The sequence below is a fragment of the Vipera berus genome, assembly GCF_964194415.1.
Source record: "Vipera berus genome assembly, chromosome: 1".
Classification (NCBI taxonomy): domain Eukaryota; kingdom Metazoa; phylum Chordata; class Lepidosauria; order Squamata; family Viperidae; genus Vipera; species Vipera berus.
The window spans coordinates 117,098,249-117,123,105 of record NC_138202.1 but is presented as its reverse complement, the minus strand read 5'-3'; the positions used below and the strand labels follow the sequence as shown (position 1 = coordinate 117,123,105).

The 24,857-nt window shown below is 40.8% G+C and overlaps 2 protein-coding genes and 1 long non-coding RNA gene across 5 annotated transcripts; 2 read left to right on the top strand and 1 right to left on the bottom strand.

Annotated features, from left to right (window-relative positions):
* Positions 1-1,728: 1,728 nt before the first annotated feature.
* GSTP1 (glutathione S-transferase pi 1) lies at positions 1,729-12,291 on the top strand. Its single transcript, XM_081328811.1, has 7 exons — positions 1,729-1,807; positions 2,004-2,042; positions 6,453-6,559; positions 6,859-6,946; positions 7,785-7,888; positions 9,649-9,756; positions 11,717-12,291. Coding segments are annotated over exons 1-7 (636 nt in total). The 5' UTR covers positions 1,729-1,806; the 3' UTR covers positions 11,906-12,291.
* Positions 12,292-13,721: 1,430 nt separating this feature from the next.
* On the bottom strand, positions 13,722-17,111 carry LOC308668735. 3 transcript variants are annotated; one of them, XR_014026577.1, is made up of 5 exons: positions 16,869-17,111; positions 16,505-16,636; positions 15,140-15,251; positions 14,037-14,139; positions 13,722-13,793 (listed from the first exon to the last, which is right to left on the bottom strand). It is a non-coding gene; the product is annotated as an uncharacterized lncRNA (long non-coding RNA). The 3 variants fall into 3 exon arrangements; XR_014026578.1 differs by having other exon boundaries at positions 16,907-17,111; XR_014026579.1 differs by having other exon boundaries at positions 13,726-13,771.
* NDUFV1 (NADH:ubiquinone oxidoreductase core subunit V1) lies at positions 17,112-24,632 on the top strand. Its single transcript, XM_081328783.1, has 10 exons — positions 17,112-17,285; positions 18,165-18,247; positions 21,250-21,420; positions 22,266-22,449; positions 22,576-22,765; positions 23,056-23,268; positions 23,432-23,598; positions 23,674-23,755; positions 24,066-24,211; positions 24,363-24,632. Exons 1-10 carry the CDS (start codon positions 17,205-17,207, stop codon positions 24,444-24,446), a joined length of 1,401 nt encoding a protein of 466 aa, XP_081184909.1. The 5' UTR covers positions 17,112-17,204; the 3' UTR covers positions 24,447-24,632.
* Positions 24,633-24,857: the final 225 nt, after the last annotated feature.

Sequence of the window (24,857 nt, the reverse complement as noted above, 5' to 3'; positions counted from 1 at the left end):
GCGGGTCGAATCCCAAGTGCCGCGTAGCAGAGTGAGCGCCTGTTACTCGTCCCAGCTTCTGCCAACCTAGCAGTTCGAAAGCACGTAAAAATGCAAGTAGAAAAATAGGGACCACTGCAGTGGGAAGGTAACAGTGTTCCGTGCGCCTTTGGCGTCTAGTCATGCCGGCCACATGACCACGGAGACGTCCTCGGACAAGCGCTGGCTCTTCGGCTTTGAAACGGAGATGAGCACCGGCCCCTAGAGTCGGAAACGACTAGCACGCATGTGCGGGGGAACCTTTACCTTTACCTTTTTAGCAATTAGTCCCCCTGGGAAATCAGTACAACGCTGCAGCAATAAAGAAGAGCTATCTTTGCTGCAGAATTTGCTCTGCTCTGCTGTAGTTTTGCAGCCCCTGCAAAGCTGTAGCAATTTCTTTTGGAAAGAAAGGGGATGGGGCGAGATTGGCTTTCCTTTTCTATGAATCTCCCTATCCCTAGAATAGAAGGGGACTACCCCAGACTTTTTGCTGCTTGTGAAATAATAAAATAAAAACTTTAAAAATTTAAAAGGGTACTAGTTCACTTTTTCTGGGTGTCCTTAAGCATGGTAAGCAATGAATCATATTTAAAACAACCTAAAACCTTATCTTTAGGTTGAGGTGAGATTTCATGCAAGATTTACTGTAACTGAAGACCATAATTAATATTCTGACACAAATAGAAAACTACAAATAGATCAATGACCAACAAGCACTAGTGAGAAGTCTATACTCTTCAGCCATAGAATAAATATCTAAATTGAATCATTGGTTTGTTTCCGAGCAGGAGTGAGGGGTGCAGATTTTCTGTACATGTGATATATTTCTCAAGCAGTTAACTATGCTTCAACACACTGTAACATTAAGATATCTCAATTGACAATTGTATTTAAAAGTCACCATCTATGAACATTTATTCTATTTCTTCATTTAAAAAGAAAGAAGATCATATACTCGTCAAGTGACTCTGGACAGTTGACAAAAGGAATAAAAACAAAATGCAGAAGCAACATACCAACCCTGGGCCAGTAACCGAAATCACACAATCAGATGTTTTATGCAACATCAGGGCATAAGGCTTGAGAGAACAGCCAGTTTAAGGCTCATCCTTTTCATTCTTAATCTCTGCTATGAGTGATTTTCATTTAGGAGTTTTATCCTCTAGCCTCTTCTGGCCTTATTTTGGACAAGGAACACTCCAGTAGTTTCCCATTGCTTCTTCTATCAGACACAATTGCTGCACAAACTTTGTTACTGAAAGAAGCATTCGGGTTCACACAACATCAGCTATAATGGGGCTTCGTATGTTATGTGATTGTGATTTATAATATATTTCCTCCAACTCTTGCTTCTCTCTCCATCAGTTGCAGTTCCTGGAAAAGGGGAACGGACACCTTACTTTCGACTTTGTGACTCAACTTTTGACACTAAAAGTCGAGCTGATAAACGACCCCACTTGCAGTGCCAGCGCTATGTTCCAAAAGACAACCCGCTCCCTATATATTTAGGGATCATCGTTTTCCCAGGCACATTCCAGTGTCCGAGGCGGCCCAAAAGATTGCCTTGGATTCCCGCTAAAACTAAGATCAAACTTAGCCTCGGCGATAAAGAATAAAGACACGTCTAAACCCTTCCCTGCCCCTTTAAGAAGGGCTGGTCCGAGGCCAGCTAATGGAGCGTGACTCAGCCTCTTTTGCCGAGCTTGGCTTTGTGCAGCTGCTAGAAAATCTGCTCCATTACTCGCTCCCTGCTTTGGCTGTGCCTTGACCCGCAGCTTTTCCGACAGTGAGTATCCCCATGTTTCTGTTCGGCTAGGTCCGGTTCTCCTTCCCTTCCTGGGGTGATGGGCAGGCGAGATGCAATGGCGGGGGCGCCTAGTGCTCCCATCTCCTGGCAGAATTAAATGCATCCCGTCGCGTTTATTATCTCTGGCGGCTGCTGCGGTAACTCTCCTGCTTCCTTCCCGTTTTCCCCCTCCTAGTGCCTGGCGAGTACACCCTCACCTATTTCCCTGTTCGAGGTGAGTACTGAGAAATGCGTCTCGGGTGAGGGAGCTTTTTAAAGTAACGTTGCAGGAAGGAGAGCGGCGGGGTATGTGTGGGTGAAGTCTTCGCCAGTAGGGCGAAGCTTGAAATATTCTTCAATCGGGGGAAATTCTCTTTTTTTTCTAAGCTCGCAAAAAAGTGTTTGATTTGAATTGTTCTGTTCCTGCACCTAAACTTGTCTTCCAGTTTTCAGGAGGTCTCCTCGCTGGTTTCCTCCTGCGCAACAGGATGCCGTTTTTTTTACAAGGGCTTCATTGTTTCTTTCCAACTATTTTGATCATGTGTTGGAGCTTACACTGCGTTATTGCCAGAAAGTGGAGAGCACAACTAATACTCCTTCCTCCTCTTATTTTCCCCCATAACAGCACCCCTTTGAGGTGGGGTTGGGCTGAGAGTGAGTGACTGGCTCAAACTCACCCCAACCAGCTTTCATACTTAAGGTAGGACTAGAACTCAGTCTGACTGTTTAGCCTGATGCCTTCGCTACTAGGGTAGACCAACAGCATCTTAAGTTTTAATGGCCACATGAGATGTCCCCACAAATACACAGGACAAAAGTCAAAATTATTATTATTATTTTTTAATTCCATTTATATCCCGCCCTTCTCCGAAGACTCAGGGCGGCTTACAAGCTTAGCAGTAGCCTTCATTCTATGTATATGCCTGCTTATTAGGGCTTTCACACACACCCCAAGTGGCATTATTAAAAAGTCAGCTTATTGCCCCCAACAATCTGGGTCCTCATTTTACCTACCTCGGAAGGATGGAAGGCTGAGTCAACCTTGAGCCTGGTGGGATGCGAACCTGCACTAATTGCAGGCAGCTGGTGTTACTTAAGGAGGCATTAGCCCACTGCTCCTCCAAGGCTGTGGAATGCAAAAATGTTATGAAAAAGGTTGGGTGAGGAGGGAGTATTATACACACACACACACACACACACACAAATCTATATATGTGTGTGTGTGTATTACATATGTGTTTGTGTGTGTGTGTGTTAAATGTTTGTTAAGCATTCAGAATACACTTGCTTGGTCCCAGACACGGGACAGATCTTATTTCCTGTTTCAGCAGCCCAAGGCCATCTACGGGCAGTAGCCACAGCAGTGGCAGCTCATATTTGTGTAATTATTTTTTTTTGGCTTGCTAACAAAGAATAAAGGGAGATAGACAAAAGCATATATAGACAAAAGCATATATAGACAAAAGCATATATTATAATTCAAATATAATAGTAATATTTAGTTACTTAATACTGCTAATATTCATAGTAGTATATGAAAGACTATCTTTCATATAGTACTGTGAATATTAACAGCAAAGTATTGTAAAGATAGGACATAGTTTAGGAAAAGTTTAGGAAAAGTTGTTTTTCGCTTCATTAAGTCCTTGGGCCAAAGAAAATGAAACTCTGTATCTATATAGCATACATTCTGAACAGTTCTAAAAATGTTTTTTGTTCAGATAGGAACACTGAAAAACTTTTCCCCTTGATTTCCTCATGAATTTTTATTCAAGGTCTGTCAAGAATTCTTTTGCTAGATTGGCCTTAGATTTCTGTAGTATTCTGGAGAATGGGAAAAACAAAATTAGCACCCACCCATGAATTGTTTGCCATTTTTCCATGGAAAAACTTTCTTTTTCATCAAATTAAGAAGAAAATACAGATTTTTTTTTATATTGCAAAGCATTCCTTTTATTGGTCCCTGCTGAGCTAAATAGGATTTGCTACATAGTTGTATTAACATTCCATATCCATATAGGAGGAATGTAGTCTGGGTTCCAGCTGAGGGGCAGAAAGGCAGATCCTTGAGCTTCCAATATTTATTTTAAAATGCTTTTATTATAAAAACAAAAAAGGAAAAAAATAAAAACTCAAAAAAATAATAGTATTATTGAGGGTTGAATTGAGGGGCCCTTGGTGCTCTCTGAACGTGGTTGTTTTCTTGTAGATGTTTCATTACCCAAACTAGGTAGCATCACCAGTGCTCCTGATGGCAAGGATGATGTTACCCTTGTTTGGGTAATGAAATGTCTGCAAGAAAACAACCAAACTCAGAGAGCACCAAGGACCCCTGAAAGAAAAATATTTTGAATTAAATGTATACAAACAAAAAGCTCAAATTACAAATTACATCTTGACCACCTGGAGGAATACTGTTTAGATTTTGTACAATGCTGATAAAAGTTCGATTCCTGTTCAGAAATTGAATACATGCCTTCCATTCAGAGCTCTAAGCCAGTTGTAATTGTTTGGTAGCTCACATATTTAAATATTTTTTCCCCACATTCAAACAAGCCCAAAACATATAAGTTAATGTCCAAAATGTTATATTTCCAACTTAGGGAGGTTAAGCCCAACTTTTACTATGCAATCTCTGGGATAATCAAATACACATGAAAATAATATCACAGAGTACTAGTTTGATATTCATTAAAATGTAACCCATTCATTTGTTAAAATATCCCATTGTTCCTTGCTTGCTTTTATTATTAACAGCTTTTGTACACCTGCTCAATCTAACCAACTCTGGGTAATGTGCATGAGCAAGCCAGCACAAAATATATCAACAAAAATTAGTGTTTTAAAAAACACAATAAATTAATGACAGCAAAAAGAGGGAAGCGTACTAATCACTCTAGGGGCCCATGGGATATAATTTATGTTCAGGGTTAGAAAAGCGATTGGGGAGAAGATGGAAGAATATGCTCAGGGGAAACGTCTATTGTTATTCAATAGTTATTGAGCTAGGTACTGGGCTACGAATCAGGGACAGTTTACCATTATATGAAGGTTTTTCTGTCTAGATCAGGGGTGTCAAACTGCCAGCCCGTGGGCCGGTTTCATCATAACGAAGCCACACCCACCCCATTGCCGGCAATGCAAAAAAGAGTTGCGATACGTCATGACATGTCATTTGACGTGGCGAGTTTGACACCCATGCTCTAGATTGCTTTGAACTTACAGCACCCCCAAATTTATTGTTTTGTTTTACTCAGATTTATTTACTACACAATAGATAGGGTTTCCTGTCTGCTGTATCTACCGCCATTAGTAACTTGGCTCCTGTGAATTCATGGGCATATTCTTTTCTTGAATTCAGTACATAAGTCCTTTGGCACTGCCACTTTCTGGGATGGTTCTTGCCATTCCAACCCTGGTATTCCTCAGAGGGCTCCCATCTAAGTATTAACCAAGTCTGACACTTTTGCTGAGGTCACCTTAGCTATGATTTGGAAGATGGTGTATTTTAGTCTGAGAGAGTTGGCTGGCACCAGAGGTAAAAGCCTTGTAGTTAATCAGTCCCTTAACTGTTGTTGTTGGGTTACTTAGCTGGTATTAAGCTCCATTGGGAAAGAGTAAAAAGACTGACCTGTAAGCCATCTATAGCTGCTTCTCCTCTTGGAGAGCAATCATGTCCTGACTCTGACCATTTCTCCAGCAGAAGGGAGTCTTGGATTTAGAATGAATGCCTCATTTTATGACAGTACATAAAAATATACTTACTCAAATCCCAGTGGCAACATTTTCTTTGAGAACACTTCACTCAATCATATTTTACATTATCAATCTGCTGCTCTCATTTCTGTTGAAACACTATTATTTTAAAGAAATGTCTGGAGTTCCATGGATGAAGAAGCAGCCTGGCCAATGGATACTGCACTACATGAAATACTCAGAAGGGAAAGTGTAAAGCATAACATTTTATTTAAAACATAAAAACATTACCAATAGAAGAAATTATTTGTGGGGTCCTTGGTGCTCTCTAACCTTGGTTGTTTTCTTGCGGACATTTCATTACCAAACTATGTAGCATCATCAGTCCTAGTAGGGAGTGGGGTTTGTGCTCATTTTATATACTAGTGCCCTGTTAAGTGTTGGTAGGAATGGCCTTGGTGGTTCCTTGATTGGGCTGTTGTTTACTGTTAGCTTGTTGGCAGCATAAAAACATTGCTGTATGCCTTTCCCCTGAATCTACTGAGACTGAATTCAAGAGGCCATAGAAGGCTTTTGTAATATCCTTCACAGACAACTTCCTCCCATTCCAATATTTGACACAAGCATGCAACTGCCTCGTTTTCTGACAAGTCTGATTATTATCTGCATCTGTTTTTGTTAATTTTAGACTTCTTCCTTAGCAGCTCTTTGACAAATGTCATCTTTCCTTCTGCTCCGCTGCAGGGTCAGTTAAGAATTCTTGAAAATACTGCTTCTTGTCACCGAACATTGAAAACCAAAATGTGGTCTGTGGGGGTTGGGTGGGCAACTTAGCATCTTGTGAATCCAAATAATTATAGTCAATGACCCATACTTAAAAAAATATGGTTCCATGTGCTCAATAAATATTGCCACTAGGTTTATCCACGTTTGGATTTTTTTGTCTCAGGCCGTGGAGAAGCCATACGCATGCTGCTGGCCGATCAGGGACAGGAGTGGACAGAGGATGTGGTGAATGGGGAGATTTGGCAGAAGGGAGATCTCAAGAAATTGTGTGTGAGTAAAGCTGCCTTGCAGATACTTTTTATTTTATGGCTTTAGGAGGGAAATCCTTCTGCAAAATGAGCTTTCTCGTGCATTCCAGCTCCCAATGTTATAATTTCATTAACCAGACTTCTGTCTTAGGATGCACAGCCTGTAGCTCTCCAGTTAGTTTACAAATGTCATTATCTTCACTATTTGCTATACTTACTGGGTTTTGGAGGAGGCATTATTCAGCAATATCTTTTATTTTCCTGGAAATACAATGGAATGCTCCATCACTAAACATTTTTCTCTCGCTTCTTCTCTTCTAGGCCTTTGGCCAACTGCCGAGATTCCAGGATGGGGATTTTATATTGCATCAGTCTAATGCTATTCTGCGCCACTTGGCTAGGAATCACGGTGGGATATATGGGCAAATGTGTGGGCGTGTTGCCTTTTGGGGCTAGAACATTTGTGTCTACATATGTGCTTATGTGTATATAAGATGCCTCTTGAGTTGATTGCCGTGGAATTCTACATACTTGATCTTAACTAAAATACCAAGAAACAATACAATGGAATTCAATTAATAGCTAATATAGAGCCAGTTTGGTGTACTTAGTTATTAAGGCACTGAGTTCTTGTCCTGCCTTAGAAGAAAGCCAGCTGGGTGACCTTGGGCCGGTCATTCCTTCTCAGCCCAAGGAAGCAGGTAATGGCAAAGCATTTCTTAAATCTTGCCAAGAAAACTATAGAAATTTATCCAGGCACTCACTAAGAGTGAACAATGACTCAAAGGTAAAAACAAGGGGGGTGATTTTATTGCCCATAAGATTTTTAAAAATATAACAAAAGGCAACTACCAGATGTGGCTGTAAAAATACATTAAAAATCAGAGAATAAGTTATGATTTGCATAAATACTGATAATAAATTAAAAACTGCCTTGGGCCAAATACACCAATCAGATGTATGCTTAGCAGTTGTAGATTGACTTCCAGATGTTAGATGCAGGAAATCTCTGACTTCATTCCCATAAAATGCTAACCCAAATGTATAATTTGTTTTTGACTAAGTGCATTTTTAATTACACCCATTATAGATCAAGCTGCTATAGCTTATTCAACAAACCATGGCTTAGAAAAGCCTGGCCCAGACATGTGTAAATGCTATACAGTACTGGGGATAATGCATATTTATCAATGTTGTTATGATCCTCTCTGACTTTAGACTGTGTCACTTTCTTTCCTGCCTCTCAGGACTCTATGGTGAAGATGCAAAGGAAGCAGCACTGCTGGACATGGTGAATGATGGTGTGGAGGACCTGCGAATTAAATATGGCCGCTTAATCTACCAGAACTATGTAAGAGGGATTATAGGAGACCTGGTTTTATTTTTAGCTGCCAGATGGACAGCTCAGTCCCCTATTTAATGATGCCTTGGTTTCTCTGAGAACCAACAGGCTGATCAAATCCTGGGTTTTTCTTACAGTATCTTAAGAGGAGGTAGATTTTACTGGGAAAAGCTAATTTAAGTTTCAATCTAAAAATGTAACAGTAAACCTGGTTAATTTAGTTTACGTCATGATACGTCATGGCTGTATCATGATGTATTGGGATTTGTTTTGCCCTTGCGGGGCTGGGAGTGACCTGTGCAGGCCAGATGTGCGCCACATGTTTGACATGCCTGTTTTAACCAAAAGGGTTCCAGTAAAAGTGTCAGTGACGTTGGCTCCACAGTCTCATTCGGTTCCCACTTGCCAGAAGATGTAGCTGGGATGTTTCCTATTAAAAACCGTCACTGGCATTCAGGTTCTTTGCTTGATTGCAGTGAATTCTGTTAGGGGTTCCCCACTGGCTGAGAGGAATGTGCTGCCAAATAATTAAAAAGGGGTTTGCTATGGGACAGGGAGGGATGATGGGACTAGAAGTAACAATATGGCCTAGTGGTTAAGGCACCAGACTAGGAAGCAGTGAGTGAGTTCTAGTCCCTCCTTAGCCCTGAAAGTCAGCTGGGTGACCTCGGACCAATCATTCACTCTCAGCCCAACCCACCTCACAGGAGGAGGAAGTTGTGTTGGAGGTGCTTGCCGCCTTGAGTTATTTATAAAAATAATAAAGGTGGGATGTAAATAAATAAAACAAAATGGCTGCCTGCATGGCTCAGAAAGGCTGGAACACTTCTATGAGACTGGCTGTCCTGGTGGGAGAGGATATGGAGCAAGGGGGCAGCCATGGGAAACTATCCATTGGGCATACAAAGAACAAAAGAGCAATGGATTATTTCCTGAAGTAAGAGCAACTGCTGCACTGGATGCAGAGGCTGGATTGCTATTGTTGGTAATACAGGTGTGGAAATGGAATGGAAACTGGACTAGAGTTGCAGCCAGGTTTTCCCCTGTTCAACCTGCTGGAGGACCCTGGGGGCAGTGCACCCTTGGCAGCATATTTTGCGCCCAGGCAACAGGTTGGTTATCAGATAAGACAATAGGCAACACATCATCTAGAAAAGGCAGGGCGAGAGCAAGCAGCACATGAGAACCAATGACTAGCAAGAGAGATTTGGATTAATCAGAAACCCCGATCAGAGGATCTCTGGGTGCTGAAAGAATGCTAAGTGGCAGAGCCGCCCATTAAAAGGAAAAATGTGCATTTTATGAAGAGCATGGACTCAGCCCAGTGACTAATGAATGCTAGCTATTATTTCTTATTCTCCTGGAAGTAAAAGCTCGATTTATTAAGAAATGAAGATTAGAAAAGCCTCCCTACCTACACTAGTCTTGGACAGAGAGAAAATTATTTTTGTTGGTCGAACACAAAGATGCATTCAAGGACTAATGAGTCATATGAGAAACAGATGCTGGGATCCGTTTCTCCATTTACCATGGGCTCATAGGTACAAAGAGATCATGCAACCTCCCAACAATCGAACTCTTTTAAAAAAAAACACAAAAGGATTTCCCCCAATAACAAGGGCTGAAGCAAGCTGCTTAGGATAGCTGAATCTTTCATTTTGCAAGTATTGGTAGAAATGTCTTGGTGCATTCCTTTCACCCTAATTCTTCTCTCGGGAGGGAAAGGCAGGCCTGGGGGAGGAAAGAGCTGACTGTTTTTTCTCTCACAGGAATCTGGCAAAGCTGCTTACATTGAGGCCCTGCCAGCTGAGCTGGCCCCTTTTGAGAAGCTCTTGGGTCAGAACGATGGAGGGAAAGGCTTCATTGTAGGCAAACAGGTAATCCAACCTTCACAGCTTCCTGTTAATGTGTATTCCTGTTGGAGACAGACATCTGGATTGGCCATTAATGGCCGCCTGGAGATGAAGGCAATTACTCTGGGGTGAAATTCATACATTATTGTTAATGTGTATTCATTGTTAATAAAAACACTGGTTTACTGTATTGCAGCCACAACCATCTGGTTCATGCCAGGCATTAAATCAGAGCTAAAGCAATCAAGTATTGCTAATGTGCTAACAGCAGGCTTCTGCTTTGTCTTGTCAGGTATTAATCTACTGATTTTAGATAAAGAGGGAACACTGACTTGTCCTTGTTATATAAATAGAGTAATACATTTAGAATCCCAGTTAGACTTCCAGTTGATAGTATTTCTTGAAACTCAAGAAAACAGTTTCCTTTAAAAAGAAAAAAAAATCAAGATTTTTCAGTTAGGGTTTTATACTGTGTTCTGGGCTTCTCTGCAGTCCCACAGAATTGGGACCATGAGGTGCTTGTTTGTCAAAGCCTTTACTGGCAAAAGCCATAGGAAGCTTGGTGTTTTCTTCTGTGAAATAAAGCAACATGTAGCATCGGAGTATGTGTTTCTACTTTCCCTCATGTTGTCTGGGCAGATTTGTGTATGTGTGAGTGTAAACTGAGCAACACTGAGCTGACTGATTTGCTGCTGGTAAATCACTCTCTTCCCCCCACCCCCCATGCCTATACAGCAACATCCCTGCCAGGGCTGCTCTTATTCTTGGGAGGCTGGGGTTGTTTTTAACATGCCTTCCCTTATTGAGTGGTCTATGCAGACAAGATTTCATGGCTACCATGGATCTTGCACAACTTACTGAGGGGCCGACATACATAAAGGGTGATATGTTGGGGTAGATATATGATCTGAAAATGAAGGGCATTGACTCTACCTTTTGTCATGGACATATCATTCTCTGGTAGCTATGGAGTTTTACTGTATACCCCCTCACATTTTCCCCTCCTGTGGGGAAGACATCCAGTTTAATAAGTCCAAATTTGAAACTCCAAATGAGTTCCATAGGGCAACTGGGAAGTTTCCCATGGATAGGGTAGGTAGGCCATTTGGTTAAAACCCTGGCTACATAAGGCGTAGCACTTGATCAGATTGTACTGGCCATCCCTCTGATACATCCTCAGTAGACCGAGGCACTCCTGGAGATGAAGCAGCAAAGGAAAGCCTATCTTAAGTCTGAGAGTGGGTACATAAGACCTCACATTCAAGCTTACAGTATGGGGATATGGGCAGCATATTTTGCTGCCTTCATTGTGTCCACTGAATGCTGTCCAGCAGCCCTTTTTAAGGCAACTCATTGCCTTTCAGGGATGGGTAAAATACAAATAAAATAAATGCATAAATATGCTCCACTTGGAATCATCAGCACACTGCGAGTGACAGCCTGACTGTTCTCTCCCCACCTCCCAATTGGGGATTTCCCCCCCCCCTATTTTTCTCCATAAACCCCAGCCAAATCCATCTTAATTTGGCTAATTTCTACACACACACAGAGGTTTAGTTCTGTTTAGTTTTTGCAGGGTCGTTCTGCTGATGGGCAAGTAGAGATCTGAACCCCTTTATGTGACTTCATCCCCAATGTTCTACAATTCTGTGGGTTGCAGGAAAGCACAGAACACATTACCAAAATCCAGCTATATGAGAAATCTCATTTTTTCTTTTTTCTTTTAAAAAGCTGCTTTGAGTTTCAAGAAATACTATCAGTGGAAATGGAAGAAAATGCCAGCTCTGCCTTTATAGATATTTAGCCAACATGGTACACGTAGTCCTTGAAAGGTTTGGCTTGTATTTAGGGGGTGGGGTGGAACTTCTATGTTTACTGTTAGGTACAAAAATACAGAACTAAACATGTTTTGCAAAGTTAATTATGTTTTTATTTCCATTGCTCTCTTCTGTTGTTGTCTGCCACTTCTCTCCGCCTTCTCCAGATCGGCTTTGCAGACTATAATCTGCTTGACAGTCTACATGCTCATTTGGTCCTGGCACCCAATTGCCTGGCTTCCTTGCCTTTGCTGGCTGGCTATGTGCAGCGTCTTAATGACCGGCCACTCCTCAAGAAGTTCCTGGAATCAGACGCCCGTAAGAAACGTTTCATCAATGGGAATGGCAAGCAGTGAGGCTACTTACTTTTCTAGGATGCAAGTTTGTAGTTTTGCACCTTTGAGATCTAATAAAGCTAGTTTTAAAAAAGGCTTGTATCTCTCTGCTGAGGAAGGAAAATCATGAAAACTGCAGGCACGGAAGGCTTTTACAGCCCAGGAAAGATGTTTAGCCCCTGGTGTCTGGTTGTATTAGAGTGGCGATAATGCTAAAATCACTTATTATTGATGATGGTAGATACACTTTTTAAAAAAGAATAAAATCCAGTTCTGCAAAAACTGATTCGTGGTGCAACTATGACACAGGAATGAGAATGTACCACTCACTCATGCTCTTTTCTCATTGGAATCAAAATTCAACAGTTGCATTTTTCATAGTCAACAGTTCCTCATAAATCAGTCACCCCTCTTTTAAATATATTCTGGCCTCTCTTATTAGCAGTGTATATTTGCCTTAGCAGTAATCTGCATGGCTACAGTTCCAAGATCAGAGCCTGCACTGCTTTTCAGGATTAAAGATTGCTGAAACTGCTGAATTTTTCTTTTATCTGGGTCTGATATTGAACTCTACAATAAAATGGAGAAAATATCCTATCAAGTCAGTTTGATTAAAATAATTTCAGCAACCATTTCTGAGGTAACTTATTTTCAGACAGTTTTTCTACTACAGGGATCTCCAACCCCCAGTCCGTGGACTGGCACCAATCCGGAGCATGCCAGCAACCAGGCTGCACAAACAAAGCCCCATCCGCAAGATGCAGGCAGCACACGAAACCACACCCCCTCCGGTCCACAGAAAAATCTCTCTCCACAGAACCGGTCCCTGGTGCTCAAATGGTTGGGGACCTCTGGTCTATTATATAAGTGTGCAAATGATTTTATGCCTGCCCCCCACTTCATCAAACATTCTTGTAATATCTTCCATAATTTCAATGGTGCAGCACCTTACTGCACAGTCACTTCTCTTTTCCGTGTTGGATCAAGTTATTTCTATTTATTATACATTTAAAATCAGTCATACTGCTATTCTTGCCTGAGATTCTTAGGGTTTGCCATCTTTATATCCTAATTATTTTACCTGCATTTTCATTATCATACATACCCTATAGGTTAAAATATTTTGAAAATATATCTTTGGAAAGAAAAAAAAGTTGCTCATAGGAGACTTGTACCCAGAAAGTTCATTTAATAAGCCAGGATATTTGAAGAACTATTTTGCCCCAATGGGATTGTGCATCCCTACTCATTCTAGCATAGGGGTGGGTAACTATGGCAACTTTACAACTGTGGACTTCAACTCCCAGAATTCCTGAGCCAACCATGGGAGTCAAAGTGCACAGGTTGTAAAGTTGCCATAGTTGCCCACATCTGTTTGAGCAGAAGGGGACCTACTGCAGACTCCATCAGCCAAGGACTCCTAGACTCCAAGGTCTAGGAGAAGAGCCTTTTCTGGTGTGGTCCTGCCTTTGGAACATCTTGCCACTGGAGATGAGATTCACACACACCCATCCTTCTGGCCTTGGTTCTGCTAGTTGGCTTGGGGATGCTCTAGGCTGGAGGTGGTTGGTGCAGTGCCAGAGAAGACACCACTTCAGCCCCATGTTTTATTTATTTATTTTATTTTTTTTATTTTAATTCCATTTATATCCCGCCCTTCTCCGAAGACTCAGGGCGGCTTACAAGCTTAGCAGTAGCCTTCATTCTATGTATATGCCTGCTTATTAGGGCTTTCACACACACACACCAGCGGCATTATTACAAAGTCTGCTTAATTGCCCCCAACAATCTGGGTCCTCATTTTACCTACCTGGAAGGATGGAAGGCTGAGTCAACCTTGAGCCTGGTGGGATGCGAACCTGCACTGATTGCAGGCAGCTGGTGTTACTTAAGGAGGCATTAGTTAAGTCTTGTAATTAGTTAAGTCTTGTAATTTTAAATTGTTTTTATGTTTAGGTTTTTATTGTATTATAAGACACCAAGAATTAACTTTAGAGGGTGATATAAGTGGCATATAAATTTAATAAGTAATTTTAAAGGAGGAGACCCATTCTTTGATTTGTAATAGATGAAAATATGCTTTTGATTGTTCCCTCTAAAATGTTTTCTTTTACAAGGGAGCCTTTTTTTAAGAAACAGTCTCTAAGGATACAAGCATAACAGATGATGATGTCTTCTCAGGGGGACAAAGCGGATTATTCTTGCCTCTTGTTTATCTTTCTGTGTTGGTAATTGTACAGCAAAGTAAGTCAGTCCTGGAGAAATAAATGTTATACAATAGTAGCGAATATCTGTAGCTCCAGTGTAAGATGAGGGTGGCACTGGCACTCCACAATTCCATCGACAGACAGATTGACCCACAACCAGCCTACAAACCCCTCAGAATCTAAATCAACCACACAGCCAACCAGAGACAGCACCAATCCTCAACCAAGTCACGCAAGCCCTCCCCCTCTCAGCAGTTCACCTCCAAATGACCCTGACCTGACGACCCATACCTGACCCATCACAAAACCTTTACTTGACACACCCACACCTGAAGCCCTGATAAACAGAAGAGCACTGACAGAGACATCCCCTAAACGCTGCTGAAGATGTTACCTAGCCTGTTAACGAAACATTCGGAAATCAACCCACAAGCTCGGAGAACAAACCTCAAATAAATGTTAGCCCTTTTTTGGGGGGGGGAATCAATTCTGCCATAAATTGATGGGTTGTAAATGAATTTCAGTAGGGTGATGCTAGACTCAGGACCGCTATATGGGTTAAGGACCACATACAACTCTTAAATGATAATATTCCTATCTTTTGAACATATAAATGGGGAGAGACTTCTGCATGACTGCACTGAAAATCATGGACATGCTTGTTCATCAAGAAACTGATTTTTGTTTTAAGTGTTACAATGATTGTAGTTGTTCATATGCATTTCTGATGTTTCTGTGAGCAACAGATTGTTCCTTGTATCACAATCACAAGCTATTATTACTAGGAGCTCAAGACGTTTTGCTGTGTGAGGCAGTGGACAAAAAGGTGTCCCTCTGCTACATATATACAGATAGCTTAACTTCAACACTGGCAGAAGAATTGTATCCTTCACTCTACTCAAGAAGGGCGTACTAGTTTGATGGCATAAGCCCCACCTGCCATTTTGTCATTCAGTACCTTTCCATTTCCTTATTCCTCTATGCACCAATGTATGTCATATATGGTCATACCTCACATTCATTGATTAAAATTTTTATTTTTGCTTACTTGGTTAGGTGTTTTATTGGTGTTTTGTTCAGCCATACTGCCTGAGATATCGGTAATGCAAGCCTCTAGTTTCTTGCTCCCCGGACTAGCAACATGCAAGCAAGTACTAGCTCTGAAAAATGGGAATGCACATATAACAGAGAAGCTAGGGTTAGGAGGATCAAGTGCAGTTGGAGATACTGCTGTAATGCTTTCCTGCATCTTTTGTTTGAGGTAGGTACCTCACTGCCTAATGGCTGAGCTGGCCTATCTTTAAACAAGGATTGGAAAATTATGTTCCAAAATCTATGTATGATTGATGATCCCTCTTTAGAATTTTGGAGCACTTTCATGCAACTACAATCCTGGAGTACACTCCAATATAATGGGATCATCCTTCTCAGATTAAGAATCAACAGGATCAGAAAGATCAGTGATGTAATCCTCTTCCTGGCAGAACAGATTAGCAGCTTTCTGAAAATGAGGTAAACTGACAAAGGCAAGCCCCAGTGGAGCTAATGGAAATGGAGGGATCCAGAATCTGTGGTCCTTCGTATAGCAGATACAGACAGAAGCATAATCAGAACACTTCATATTTAAGAAGAAACTATTACAGAAAACAGCTTCTGAACTATATATTATTTAACTTTAAAATGAAATTGTTTCCTTTTCATGTAATGCCATGTCATGATCTTGCAGACTGCAAGCCTATGAGCATTTTTAAAAAAATAATTATACTTATTCTGAGAATATGTTTGGCTGAAGAGCAAGATAAATTCCTACTAACTAAAATAAGTAAATAAAGCAAGTCAATAGAGGACATTTTTGTGGAAAAAGTACTATTATATAATTTTAGAACATAGGAAGATGTAGAATGGTAAGTCCACAAAATTATAAATAATATTGATTAAAATTGGTGACATCTAACAACATGCAGATACGTATTTATATACTATATATATATATATATATATATATATATATATATATATATATATATATAAATCTGTTGGATTTATAGCCATTGTATAGCCAAATGACTAGTTACATAAAATACATATTTGAAGCACTAAACAGCCTATGGTTATTAAAATGATGGGAAAATAGTTTTATTTTTAAATTGAATAAATAACAAATTGCTGTATCTGTTTACTTTAGTCGTACTCATCTTATTAACTTTATTAAAGTACCTGGTTGACTACTGCCCAGCTAACTTCACATATGACAAACTGGCAAAACCAATAGATAATAAATATTCTCTAGGGTTCTTATGCTTGCCATGATTATTTTACATAACTGTGTGGCAATTTCACAAATAGGCTATCAAAATGTGTACAGCAGTCTTCATAGATGGAATACTAAAATGTGTAAAATCTTTGACCTAACCTGATAAGAGAAGTGAGTTAACTGTATGATCCCAGCTTCACTATGAGTTGCATTCGAAAAGCCAAAAGGCTGCAGATGGTTGTGCAGAATTGACTGCAGTATCCAAGACTAGATGGAAAAGGTGTCCAGTACCTAATAAAAGATGTTTGATTTTGCTATAAACTTATAAACTTTTTGCTATAAACGTATTTATTGCAATCTTTTAATTACAAACTTCTGCCTTACGCACATAGGATATTAATAGTTAATATATGTGAAATCTCATTTCTTATTGAAAATAGATTTTGGAATAGTCGATAATTTTTTTTAAAGCATCCTAAATATTGTCATATATATTGCAAACAAATCAAAGATAAATGTTTACCCTTATAAATATATTTTATCAATCACTATGGGACGCACATCTACTGCTTTATCCTACACCCACAATCTCTTGCTCCAGAAAAGGGTAGACCTTCGTTGCGGTTTGTCATTTATTCAGCACAGAACACGAGTCGGAAATGGCGCGCACTTTTTTTGTGGATTCTAAACTACAATACCCATTAGCCCACACGCCAAAGGAAGTTGCTCAGTCTTTTGGTGTTCCGGGAAGAGCGAAGAGAAACATCGTGACGTATTATTATTGCGCCGGACAGGTGAAGGTGACGAGGGTAGAAGCTGCAGCTGGGGAGACCTTCCCCCTCCCTCTTCGCTCTCCGCTATGTTGGGGGCTCAGCCCTTGCGCCTCCGTCCGATCTGCACCCAGGCTCGCTTTTTTTCCGCCGCCGCCGCTCCGGAATCGGTGATTTCTACTTGCCATTCTTTTTTTTTCTTTTTTTCAACAAGGGCAGGGGTCTTCAAACTTGGCCCTTTTATGACTTGTGGACTTCAACTCCCAGAATTCCTCAGCCAGCAAAGCTGGCTGAGGAATTCTGGGAGTTGAAGTCCACAAGTCATAAAAGGGCCAAGTTTGAAGATCCCTGAACAAGGGAAAGGGAAGAAGGGATGGGGACTTATGCAACTACAGCAATGGTTCTCAGCTACCCTGCTGCGGCGCATAGACGTGCCACGGGCTTGTTTCTAGTGTGCCACGAGATTCTTGCGTTATGTTATGTTTTTCTACTACGCCTATTCTGTGTAACCCATTGTACAATGCAAATATTAAATTATTTAATTTCCCCTCGAATCGTGTCTTACACTTTTAAAAATATTATATGCAATTAATAATTGTGTGGTGTGCCACAGGACTGTGTTATGTTCAGTATTGTGTTGCAGTTGAACTAGAGCAGGGATAGGCAACCTTGGCTGTTTTATGACTCGTGGACTTCAAGTCCCAGAATTCCTGAGCCAGCATAAAAGAGTCATAAAAGAGCCAAGGTTGCCTAACCCTGAGAGGAATAAAGAAAGGGAGGATGGATGATGGAGATCTCCAAAGTCCTACTTTTTGGACCTCAGTTCCTCCAAAAAGCCTTTTAATTATTTCTATTTTTAGCATGAACATGTATTTTAGAATATACATTCTCTGGGGAGAGTGTTAGTGTTTTTTACTTGCTTATTATGATGATGGCTCAGTTTCTGTGCTTAGCTTTTGGAAGATTTATTTGCCCTTTTTGTTTTGCCTTTGTACTTTTTTTTAGTATAGCTTTCTTCAAAGTTAAAGCTATATCTTTTTGTTTGACAGGCACCCCCAAAGAAAACTCAGTTTGGTCCCCTCAAAGATGAGGATCGCATTTTTACTAATCTTTATGGACGTCATGATTGGAGGTGAGAAACAAAAATGCAGAATGTATTTTGCTTACTGACAGGAAAATATACAGTTCCCAAGCCTTTTTTAGCTAGTGGAGAAAAAAATAAGTTATAAAGAAAATGGAGGATTAAACATTTAACTAGTGAATGACTTATAGGCTGCCAAAAATATTTTTCTACTTATCTAACAGCTGTGGTTTACTTAAATACAATTGTATGCATTCACTGATTGCAAAATTGCTTTCTTGGCAACTAAATTTCTCTGGTATTTTGATGCTGCACAATTATGCATTTATTTGTGCAGCTACTACTTTTGAGGTTTTCTGGCTATTATAAAAGAAGAAGATGCCAGGATATTGCCATGTCCTAGCTTCTACTACTTTGCATACAATAGAAAATAGGGAAGAAAAATCCACAGTGATCTGCTTGGGGTCAATATGACCATGGATAGAGTTGGAGGCCTTACTCAATCCTACAGGTGAAACTCGAAAAATTAGAATATCATGCAAAAGTTCATTTATTTCAGTAATGCAACTTAAAAGGGGAAACTAATATATGAGATAGACTCATTAAATGCAAAGCAAGATAGTTCAAATCGTGATTTGTCATAATTGTGATGATTATGGCTTACAGCTCATGAAAAGCCCAAATCCACAATCTCAGAAAATTAGAATATTGTGAAAAGGTGCAATATTCTAGGCTCAAAGTGTCCCACTCTAATCAGCTAATTAAGCCATAACACCTGCAAAGGGTTCCTGAGCCTTTAAATGGTCTCTCAGTCTGGTTCAGTAGGAATCACAATCATGGGGAAGACTGCTGACCTGACAGTTGTGCAGAAAACCATCATTGACACCCTCCATAAGGAGGGAAAGCCTCAAAAGGTAATTGCAAAAGAAGTTGGATGTTCCCAAAGTGCTTTATCAAAGCACATTAATAGAAAGTTATGTGGAAGAAAAAGGTGCACAAGCAGCAGGGATGACTGCAGCCTGGAGAGGATTGTCAGGAAAAGGCCATTCAAAAGTGTTGGGGACTTTCACGAGGAGTGGACCGAGGCTGGAGTCAGTGCATCAAGAGCCACCACACACAGACGGATCCTGGACATGGGCTTCAAATGTCGTATTCCTCCTGTCAAGCCGCTCCTGAACAACAAACAACATCAGAAGCGTCTTACCTGGGCTAAAGAAAAACAGACCTGCTCTGTTGCTCAGTGGTCCAAAGTCCTCTTTTCTGATGAGAGCAATTTTTGCATCTCATTTGGAAACCAAGGACCCAGAGTCTGGAGGAAGAATGGAGAGGCACACACTGCAAGATGCTTGAAGTCCAGTGTGAAGTTTCCACAGTCTGTGTTGATTTGGGGAGCCATGTCATCTGCTGGTGTTGGTTCACTGTGCTTCATTAAGTCCAGGGTCAACGCAGCCGTGTACCAGGAGATTTTGGAGCACTTCATGCTTCCTTCCGCAGATGAGCTTTATGGGGATGCTGACTTCATTTTCCAGCAGGACTTGGCACCTGCCCACACTGCCAAAAGCACCAAAACCTGGTTCAATGACCGTGGGATTACTGTGCTTGATTGGCCAGCAAACTCGCCTGACCTGAACCTCATCGAGAATCTATGGGGCATTGCCAAGAGAAAGATGAGAGACATGAGACCGAACAATGCAGAAGAGCTGAAGGCCGCTATTGAAGCATCCTGGTCTTCTATAACACCTCAGCAGTGCCACAGTCTGATAGCTTCCATGCCACGCCGCATTGAGGCAGTAATTGCTGCAAAAGGGGCCCAAACCAAGTACTGAGTACATATGCATGCTTATACTTTTCAGAGGTCCGATATTGTTCTATGTACACTCCTTGTTTTATTGATTGCATGTAATATTCTAATTTACTGAGATTGTGGATTTGGAGTTTTCATGAGCTGTACGCCATAATCATCACAATTACGACAAATCACAGCTTGAACTATCTTGTTTTGCATGTAATGAGTCTATCTCATATATTAGTTTCCCCTTTTAAGTTGCATTACTGAAATAAATGAACTTTTGCACGATATTCTAATTTTTCGAGTTTCACCTGTACATCTTTCTGCTCCTTTTTAGAGGGAATTAAGAAAAAGAGATGGAGAGCTAAAGAAAGACTTATTTTCGTTATGTTTCTCTTAGTTTTTACCACTGTTTTAGAATAACAGAGTGAAGGTTAATGCCTGTTTATTCTATAAATTATTCTTCTGCATACAGGGACTAAGAGAATAAGCAATGAAACATGCAGTGTGATGCAAATTCTGTCCTTTACTTGTGCTACAAATACCAGAGGACAAGGCTTGGGTTATAACATTATGACACATGTGTCATTTTGGCATCATTATGGTTAGAAATGAGGACTCTCAATTCCATCTACAAGAAGAGGATATATTTGTTAATTCCAAACAGTCAATGTCCTTTACATTAGTTTTTAACATTTGCACAATGTCTTATCTCATACTTTGACTTAATGAAGTATGTCATTTGAACAAGATTTATGAACTGTGATATCAGGACTGGTGTTATGCTTCTCTGTGACATCTTCCCCACATTATTTCATGTGGAATAGCACTACAGTTCTTAGTGTGGTGGAAATTTGGAGTGTAAAGTATCTTGAGGGCCAATAGGCTTGGAAGTGTAATAATTATTATCTGTTAGATTCATACAGTATCCCAGTATTTATATTGTACTATTGGTATATAACTCAAGATAGAATCAAAATGCTCCTGGCCCCTATTTTTTTATATATTCTCTATTAAGAACCCTTAATATAGGGTGGGTTGGCCAAGAGAGATCAACTGGGTCAAAATCCTGATTAATGCCATATTCATGCCAAAAGGAAGACTAGAACTTGCATCTTCCCAGTTTCTGGTCCAGTATCTTAACCACTATATTAAACTTCTATCATATTCTGAGATACCTGAACAACCCCAGATGGGGAAAGCAGCTCTAAATTTATTTACAAAATGGAGTTAATATGCACGACTCTTTCTTTTTTGTCTCTAGGTTGAAAGGGGCTTTGAGCCGAGGTGACTGGTATAAAACCAAGGAAATTCTTCTGAAGGGCATTGATTGGATCTTGAATGAGATAAAGATTTCAGGCCTGAGAGGCCGAGGAGGAGCTGGCTTTCCCACTGGCCTCAAGTGGAGCTTTATGAATAAGCCTCCAGATGGCAGGTGTGGTATTAATGATGAAAATTGTAGTTTCGAACACTAGATCTGCCTGTCTTCTTGTGCAGAAACTTTCTAAGCCATAGTTTTTCCTTTCTACTTTTGAGTTGGAAGGCCATTTATTATTAATTAGAATTTGGGACTGTGGTTTCCATTTCAATATTTTACATTTAAAATTGTGCATCTCAGCTTTGAGGAATGATTTATACCTGTTTCAAATGTTTTAAGCCCATCTTCTCTTATTTTTTTAAAAAAGTTGTGTTCTCTAGATAGATTGGCTCTGTGAAGCAGCCAGATCTCTGGACTTCTTATCCAGAAGAGCTGCTATAAGGTGGGATAGTTGGTTTGGCTAGGTCAGGGGTGTCAAACTGCGGATGCGTCATGCGGAAACTGTGCCCACCCCATTGCCGGCAAGGGCAAAACCATCCTGATACGTTGCACGACATCACGTGACGTCGCGAGTTTGACATGTCTGGGCTAGGTGAATAGAGTGTGAGATTTGTACTTGGAAAAGTCAGCTTTAAATATCTCCTTGCGTGCTCTTATGTGAAATTCACCTTTTCTCAGCCTACTTTGTGATATGGTTAAAATATTATCATTTACTGTGGCTGCAGAAATACAAATGTAGCTTTCTCAGTGATACTTAAGATGCATACTTGTATGCTCAGGTTTCCTAAGCCCTTGATGCTGAAGTTGAATACTACAAAGTGAAGATCCTGAACTGGACAGACTAGTTATGCGGTCTGTTTTTAATAGATAGTAAGCAGATTAGGTAGCATTGCTAACTGTAGCACAAACTGATGGAGAGGCTTTTCTTCTTGTCGGTGGATATTATTATTTCTGTATTTCAGGCCTAAGTACTTGGTAGTGAATGCGGATGAAGGGGAACCAGGAACTTGTAAGGATCGGGAGATTATGCGTCACGATCCCCATAAGCTAATAGAGGGCTGCCTAGTGGCAGGGAGATCTATGGGGGCTCGAGCTGCCTATATCTACATACGTGGAGAGTTCTACAATGAAGCATCAAACTTGCAGGTAAGATGCTGTCTCTTGTGATTGCTTTAATATTGCCTGCCAGATTGCCTTTTTCTATGGTCAGGAATCCAGGTCACCAGTGTTGGGGTTTGGCTATAGTAATTAATGCTTTCTTACTTTTATTAGGTGGCAATTAAGGAGGCCTACGAAGCAGGACTGGTGGGCAAGAATGCTTGTGGCTCTGACTATGACTTCGACGTCTTTGTGGCAAGAGGGGCAGGTGCCTACATTTGTGGCGAGGAGACAGCACTTATTGAATCCCTTGAGGGCAAACAGGGCAAGCCGCGCCTCAAGCCTCCTTTCCCTGCAGATGTAGGTGAGGCATTTTAAATGCTCCTTCTACTAATGGTTGTGGGTTTGTGTGTGTGTGTGTGTATGTGTTGGTATTTCTAATACGCTTCCTCAAGTCAACATGAGACTCTCATTGTCTATCTGTGAATGACTTCCTCGACATACTTTTTTCACCTAAAGTAACTTTGAAGTCCCTTTCATATATCCCATTTAATAGTACTAGAACTCCCGTTTTGATTATTCTTGTGCCCATTCTCCTTTTCATCGTAGATCCTTCAGAAATGTTGTTCATGTTAAGCCATTTTCTTTCTCTAGGGGTTTTTGGGTGCCCTACTACAGTAGCAAATGTGGAAACAGTTGCAGTAGCACCTACCATCTGCCGTCGAGGAGGTACCTGGTTTGCTGGCTTTGGACGGGAGCGTAACTCTGGCACTAAGCTCTTCAATATCTCGGGCCATGTCAATAATCCTTGTACTGTGGAAGAAGAGATGTCAGTACCATTGCGTGATTTAATTGAACGACATGCAGGTGAGAGTAACTTACTTGCCCTGAAGAATGAGCTGTCACTTTAATTTAGATGCCTCATATTAGTGGCATCATCTTTTTAGTTCATTTTGTTCCTCTTGTATGTTGACCTGATCCAATCATCCAAAGAGCCAGGCCTCATGGTGTGTTTCTGCCTTCTAATCAGGGGGCATTAGAGGTGGATGGGATAACTTACTCGCTGTGATTCCTGGAGGCTCTTCCACTCCCCTCATCCCCAAGTCAGTATGTGAGACAGTTCTGATGGACTTTGATGCCTTGGTGGAGGCACAGACCGGGCTTGGGACAGCAGCTCTCATTGTCATGGACAAATCGGTAAGCAATGTTCCCTAGAGTTATTTCTCTGTGTTTTGCATATGGCATGTCTTCATTTTCTTCTCTTCTCCCCAGACAGATATAGTTCGAGCCATTGCCCGCCTCATTGAATTTTACAAGCACGAAAGTTGTGGTCAGTGCACACCATGCCGAGAAGGTGAGTGTTATTATTCAAACCTTTTGAAGTATTAGCAAAATTATCCCACAATTCTCTGAATTAGGGTTGGGATTGGAAAAAAAAACCTCCATAATTTCACATTATTTTGCTTATGCCAGTATTATTTAAAATACAGCGGAAACAGATATGTGAAAATCCCTGAGGAGGGAAATTGCTAAGCTGAGGTCAAAGAAAGTCCTGTAACTTGGTCAGCAAAATCAATTTCCACTTCTGTGTTCAGTATTGGGCTGCCTTGCTGAATTTCGTGAGGCTTTGTATTCCACTGTGAATGTTGATTCCCTTCCCACAGGTGTTGACTGGATGAACAAGGTCATGTGGCGATTTGTGAGAGGCAACGCACAAGTGGCAGAAATTGATGCACTCTGGGAGATTAGCAAACAAATTGAGGGTCACACTATCTGTGCCCTGGGAGATGGGGCTGCTTGGCCTGTGCAGGTAATTTCCTTTTTACTTAAATGTGCTGAAGAATCATGCAATTTGCTTGAGGGAGGGCTAGAAATGAAATGATTTGGTAGGGAGGCCTCAGTATGGGGAATGCTACAGATATATTTAATCACTAACTCCTGTGCTTGATTTCTTCTCACAGGGTCTAATTCGTCATTTCCGTCCAGAGTTGGAGGAACGGATGAAGCAATATAATGAATCTAAGAAGCAGCAGGCATCTGGGTGAACAGTTATGAAGCCCACCTCAAAGAAGTTACACTGTTCTATTATTTTTTGTAAGCCCACATCTACTCTTGCTTGGGCTTCAGTAACACTGTTTGATTTCTGTTATTTGTCACAACCTGCCTCAACTCCCAGTTTTTCTTTTTTGCTTTCTTATTGGGCAGTTTATCTATTAAATACTTTAGACTGATCTGTGTAATTTCTTACAGGAAGGAGAATAAGATGAATAGCTGGATGTGATCTATTGAATTTATATACCACCTAATTGACAAATGTGGCTCTGCATGGTGTACAGTATTAGAAATAGAATGTAATAAGCCCCAAGAAAGTAACTGAAAATCAAACCACACAGAACGCCTCACAACATCTCACAGAACAAGCGCAGCCGACATCCTGTGTCCAAGGCCCTTGAATT